At 37.2% G+C, this 6,850-nt stretch overlaps 1 protein-coding gene across 1 annotated transcript; it reads left to right on the forward strand.

Annotated features, from left to right (window-relative positions):
- Positions 1-4,031: 4,031 nt before the first annotated feature.
- LOC128626528 (olfactory receptor 1020-like) lies at positions 4,032-4,970 on the forward strand. The gene has a single exon (XM_053659208.1). The coding sequence runs from the start codon at positions 4,032-4,034 to the stop codon at positions 4,968-4,970; it is 939 nt and encodes a 312-aa protein (XP_053515183.1).
- Positions 4,971-6,850: the final 1,880 nt, after the last annotated feature.

Below are 6,850 nucleotides of genomic sequence, written 5' to 3' on the forward strand. Positions count from 1 at the left end.
CGATGAAGAAATAGCAAAACTCACAGACGCACAGTTTAAAACATTGGTGATCAGGATCCTCACAGAACTGGTTGATTATACCGACAAATTAGACAAATATATGAAGGCAAAACTAATTGAAATGAATGGAATTGCACAGGACACCAATAGCAATGAAAAGGAAACTGGGACTCAAATCAATGGAGTGGACCAGAAGAAAGCAAATAATGGCCAAACAGAAAAGAGTCAAGAAGCAAGAATTCAAAGAAATGAGGAGAGTCTTAGGAACCTCCAGGACATCTTTAAATGCTCCAGCATCCGAATTATAGGGATACCAGAAGGGGGAAAGGCACAGCCACCAGTGGAAAACTTATTTCAACAAATAAGAAAGGAGAATTTCCCCAATCTGGCAAAGGAAATAGACTTCCAGGAAATCCAGGAAGCTCAGAGAGTACCAAAGAAGTTGGACCCAAGAAGGAACACACCAAGGCACATCGTAATTACATTAGCCAAGATTAAAATGAAGGAGAGAATCCTAGAAGCAGCAAGAGATAAGGGGACAGTCACCTACAAAGGAGTCCCCATCAGACTGTCAGCGGATTTCTCAAAAGAGACCTTACAGGCAAGAAGGGGCTGGAAAGAGGTATTCCAAGTCATGAAATCTAAAGACCTACAACCAAGATTGCTCTATCCAGCAAAACTTTCATTTAAAATGGAAGGACAGATAAGGTGCTTCTCAGATAAGATCAAATTCAAGGAGTTCATCATCACCAAGCCCTTATTATATGAAATGTTAAAGGGACTTACCTAAGAAAAAGAAGTTAAAGAAACATGAACAGTGAAAGGACAACAAACTCACAGTTATTAACAACCACACCTAAAACTAAAGCAAATTAAAGGACAGCTAGATCAGGAGTGGAAACATAGAAATGAAGATCTCAAGGAGGGTTAGCAACAGGGGAGTGGGAGGAGGAGAAGGGGGAGAAGGTACAGAAAATAAGTAGCATAGACAGTAGATAGAAAATAGATGGGGGGGGCAAGAATAGCATGGGAAATATAGAATCTAAAGGACTTGAGACACATGGTCATAAACTAAAGGGGGGGTGATGGTGGGGATGGGGGGTAGGGTGGAGGGGAATAAAGGGGGAATAGAACAACTGAAACAGCATAATCAATAAAAAAAATTTTTAAAAAATTGTGGTACATATACACAATGGAATTCTATGCAGCAGAGAGAAAGAAGGAGCTACTACCTTTTGCAACAGCATGGATGGAACTGGAAAGCAAGCAGAAAAAAAAACCCAAAACCAAAGACACTGAAATAGAGAACAAGGGGACAGTGACCAGAGAAGAGAGGGAAGGGAATTTAAGGGGAAAAAAAGGGAGGGATTTGGAGGAACAAATATGAAGGACACAGGGACGAGAACTAAGGGTGGTGGAAATGGAAGGGAAGTGGAGAGCATGGGGTGGGGGGGGCTGGGATGGGAGAAATCGACAAAAAACTGTACTCGAAAAATAGCTAAATAAAATTATTTTAAAAAAACAAAAAGAAAAAAGAACACTTATTTTCAGCAACTTTTATGAATTTAGTGGAAATTTTTAAAAGACTCTAGTTTACTTATTGCCTCCAGCTTTCCATTTCTGCATCAAATACTGGGTTTATTAGAAGCAACTCAGGATGTATGCATAATATCATATGTAATAATATATGGTGATTATTATACATCATAAAACATCTCACTCTGATAAAAAGGCCAAAATTAAGTTTATTTACAGTCACATGTATATGCTCTTAAAGTTCATTTCTTAGAATTTATTTTAAAGAACTTAGCTATGATAAATTATGTATGTATAACTATACTCACATAAAAATTTTATGATATAAACATTCTCTATAAACCTAAAGAATACTAGCAACAGAAGAATAAGAAAATTAATGTAAAAAAGTTCCATTGACACTATTCAGGACAACTATTTGCATATAAGCTCTTTGTTTTATGAATATTAAAAATCCCATAAGAGACAACAAAATCTAGTTTTCCCTAGGCACCATGATTATACTGTTTTTTTCTGTGTTTATGAAATCTATATTTTGTAAAAATATATAATGTGAAAGTATTTGTATATGTGTGTATTTGTGTGCAATGCGAATGGTTGTTTTTGTAAATTATGAGACAGAAACAATATACTTGTATAAAATTTGGTAGCTGGAAGTAGAGTGCTCAGTGTAGTCATTGTACCATTACTAAGTAAGTAAAATACTAGAAAATAAGGTAGGGGAAAAAAAGCTATGTTTCAAAAAGGCCAATGTTTCTTTCTCACTTACCCAGCCTGTGGGGAATAACAGATGATGAAGCATTTTATAATACCTGTCACTTGTTCCTCAGAGACCAGCACCCAGATCCACACACAGCCATGTTGATATAAGTAGGTCACTGAAGGGACAGTGCTGAACCCTCTGGCAGACAGACTGCAGGCAACAAAGAAATCTGTGATCTGGAAGAGGTACAGGTTTTAACTGTGGTTTTCTCATTTCCATTTTACATTTCTTTAGCTTTTTATCTTTATTTGACCTAAAGCCTGTTATGAAACTAATGGAGGGTAAGAAATATCATACAAACTTTTACTTACTTTTATCAATCCCATTATTCTAAAGACATTCATAAATGGCAAGGAAGAATAAAATGTGAGTATTATTTATGAAGGTGTTTGGACATTTTTTGTTTTTACTCTCTCACTTGTACTTTTACATATTTTATAAATATTTTCAGTTTGAAATGAAACTTTTTTTAATATCTCTATAAGCACAGATAATTAGATGAGTTCAGACCAGGTTTTTAGAGACCTGCATAAGAATTACTACATCATTATTCAGATGTAATTCTTTGTCCCTTCTACATTTCTCATTTTCTCTTATTCCCACAGAAGAGGCCAAGTATTATATTATGAACAATACGCCTGATTTGTGTGAAATATAACTGTAGAATAGAGAATTTAATTAGTCTTCTAAGCACCACGTTTTTTTAACCAAAAAAAAGCAGATTTTAGGGATTCTCAAGAGGAAGGGAATCAAGAACATTGTCAAGCAATTTCATAATTTCTAGGGACTTGGGATAGAGCCCAGTTCAGCTATAAATCTCTCTGAAGTTATGGGACCATGGACATGTGATGAGGACATTTCTTTGTATCTTGCACATTTGATCTTTTGGTGAATAGATTAAATGAACTCTAGCAGATTAGAGTAGAGGGTGTCACACAGTAATCACCACTTGCCTCTGGGTCACTTGTTCTACCAGGATGCCTACTATCAGGTCCCAACACACCTTCCTTGACCAGTGCTGTCAGAGGGGGCATGGTTAGCCCTACATGTTCCAGTGTGTGCACTCTAACCTATCATCCATGGGGACCCTTCCAACTTCTTCTCTAGTCAACCCTACCTTCTCTGAGAGTCCTGGATCACAGACTATCTTTATCCCCTGTTGACTGAGGCTGGATAGGACCATGGGATAATGGGGAAGTGGGGACAGGATAGATCAAGAAACAAGCCAGGGATCTGCCTGCTTTACAGTATTGGATACTGAGGGGAAAATCAAGAAATACATTTGTTATCGGCGTGTCTCACTTCACTATGCTTCTTTATTGCAGAATATAACAACACATACATTGCATCAAGAAAAGAAACAACCTTCTAATTATATATGGGTTATCTGAACCAAATCATTCTAAGATCAATTTGACAACTCTGAGGACATCAATTTCATTATCTATAAGATGAGAAAATACTACATAGGTTGGTATAGAAATAAAATGATTTCCTTTGTATCAAAGTGTGCTACCTATTCTATATAAGCCGTATTATCATTTTAACAATTCATATTAAATTGGAAATATTACAGAGTCTGTTTACTTAAAGAAAATGTGCATTGTTGAGCTCTTTATCTAACTGCTGACAAATAGAAGGAACCACCAGTTTAATTGCTTAGAGACTCAGATAATTTTGCCCTCCACTTGCATTTCCTTCCTCCACAACCAGGGATTTCCAGACCTGAGTGATGGCCGTTGACAACTGCACCGTGTTTACTGACTTCATACTCTTAGGACTCTCTGACAGGCAGGATGTGCAGCAGGGGCTCTTTGTGCTCTTTCTGCTGGTTTATGGCATCACTGTGATCACCAACCTAGGAATGATCCTGCTGATCAACATGGACCCCCAGCTCCACACACCCATGTATTATTTCCTGAGCAATTTGTCTTTCTGTGATGTCTGCTACTCCTCCTCTGTCTCTCCCAAGATGCTGGCTGATTTCCTATCTGAGCAAAAGAAGATTGCATATAATTTATGCGTGGTTCAGATGTTCTTTTTTGGTACCTTTGCAGATGTGGAATGTGTCATGCTGTCTGTCATGGCATATGACCGTTATGTAGCCATTTGTAATCCACTTCTGTATACAGTTACCATGTCCAGGAGAGTGTGCATCCAGCTCGTGGCCACTGCCTACACTGCAGGTTTCATGGATATCAGCATCTTTACCTATTTCACAACTCGACTGTCATTCTGCAATTCCAATATCATCAATCACTTCTTCTGTGATGTCCCACCCTTACTAGCCCTCTCCACCTCAGACACAACCACCACTGAATTAGCAATGACTATTTCCTGCAGCTGTATTGTGGGGTTCAGTGTCATCACTGTCCTCCTTTCCTACAGCTACATTATAACTACCATCCTTCGCATGAAGTCAGCTGAAGGCAGACACAAAGCCTTCTCTACCTGTGCCTCCCACTTAACTGCTGTGGCTATATTTTATGGGACACTCTTTTTCATGTATTTCCGACCTAGTTCAAGTTATTCCACAGACACAGACAAAGTGGCTTCTCTTTTCTATGTAGTTGTCATCCCCATGTTAAACCCACTGATCTACAGTTTGAGGAATAAGGATGTGAAAGGTGCCCTGAAAAAAGCAGTTGGCACTAAATTATGTACAGGGTGAAAGTGTGTTCAATCACAAAGGTTTTATTTATAGATGTTGACAGCTGAAGTTTATGCACATGTCACAGTTTTCTGTAGTCTCACAAATACAATTCTGGATATTTCTTTACCCACCTTTGTGACTAAATTGAATGTAGAGAATAGTTATTATGAACCTTTATGTCTTTGAACTAAGGAAAAGTAGTAATAGGTTTACTCCACTGTTTTGCAAAGAGGATCTTTGTGTACTACTCTGCTCTCTTCGTGTGTGTGTGTGTGTGTGTGTGTGTGTGTGTGTATCCCAGAGTGATATGGGCATAGTGCCATCTTCCTCCATGTTTAAAGTTCCAGTTTTTTCCAATAATTTTCATAAACTTGCAGAGCCAGAAAGCAGTTATAATAATCTAAGTTAGCTTTCATTTTCTTCTTCCTATGTGCTTGTATCATCTTATAAATTTCCCATTATAACACTTAGAAGTAATAGGTAGTAAATGAATGAATAATGATAAATTATAATTCTTCTGCCTTAGCTCAAAGTCCTATAAATGGGAGACTCTTTTGTGTCTTCTTCACCAGTATGTCTAGTTTGTTATTTACAATGCTCACTTTCAGGATGCCATTCAAAAACAGTTATTGAATGAATGAAGGTGTGTCCCCTGCAAGACATGTCCCCTTTTTACATGCAAGACATGTAAAAAACAGCCTTTGTTAATGAAGAAAGAAAATTGCTTTGTTTTGTTTTACTCTAGCATGTTCATTTTGCATAGAATCCACTGTTACGTATTCTTTGCCCAAGGCTGAGTGAGTATCAGGGACACAGATCACATGATGTAGACCACTTCTCAGATCCTCTATTTTTGATCATTCTACTCCAGGGGTTGGCAGGATCAGCAGCTCTAGATTTATATGGCACCTCACAGCCTTCATATCAATCAGATGGTGGATTTGCCCTCTTGCTCTTACTTTGGGGAACAGACACATGCTCTTGAAAACTGTATAGAAACTGCATGAATGATGCTTGGGTGTCTAGGACCTTGACCTTCTCTAATAAACACTATCTCCTTAATGTATAAAGTGTGCTTCAAGTGTGTACTTTATCTCCCTTTACAACATGTTGATAGCATTATACTAATTAACTTTTTTAAAAACATGCAATTCCCAACTGATATAGTTTAAGTTCAAGAGTTATTAAAAAATTTATGCTCTATGGAGAAAAAAACAAATAGCCAAGTAGTATTTACATTAGTATTCCAGTTGTGATGCCTTAAATTGGTTCTCTGTCAGTCTGTGAAATAAACTGAAACCTTAGGCTGAACACAATTTAATAGTGCTCCTTTCTCAGTGGTTTGATGTTAAGTAATGCTAAGATCTATTTTAATACCTTAAGGTGATCGGACCTGGTGTTTACATTATTACTGAATAACTGTTAATACTGTTATAAAAACCATCTTATAATCTCAGGTTCTCAGAATGTTCCTTTAATTTTAAGGTTGCCATTTTATTAAAAAACCTGGAGGCTCTCTCTTCTTCTCCATGGAGGATGGAATAATAGACTGCTTCTCATTTAGGTCCCTTTCTCTTTATACACACACACACACACACACACCCCTCCCTTTAACATATAAAGTGTGTTTAATGTACATTCCTAAAACGTCATAAGAATGAAACAACATGTTTCTCAGCTTTGGTTAAATGTCCCATTCTTAAATCACAGACAACTAACTCTTTTATTCATTGTACTAGTATCATTCTGTTTTTATATCATCATCTCCAATATGATATTGTGAGTGTTCTTAGCTCAAGAGCTGAGCACTCCATGTCTAATATCCAAAGCACCTGCATGGTGTCAGTGACACAAAATGAAACACACAAATATATACAAAAATGCAATATTAGATAATA

Source organism: Artibeus jamaicensis, unplaced genomic scaffold (assembly GCF_021234435.1).
Source record: "Artibeus jamaicensis isolate MK-2021 breed Jamaican fruit bat unplaced genomic scaffold, CSHL_Jam_final scaffold_614, whole genome shotgun sequence".
NCBI classification, from domain to species: Eukaryota; Metazoa; Chordata; class Mammalia; order Chiroptera; family Phyllostomidae; genus Artibeus; species Artibeus jamaicensis.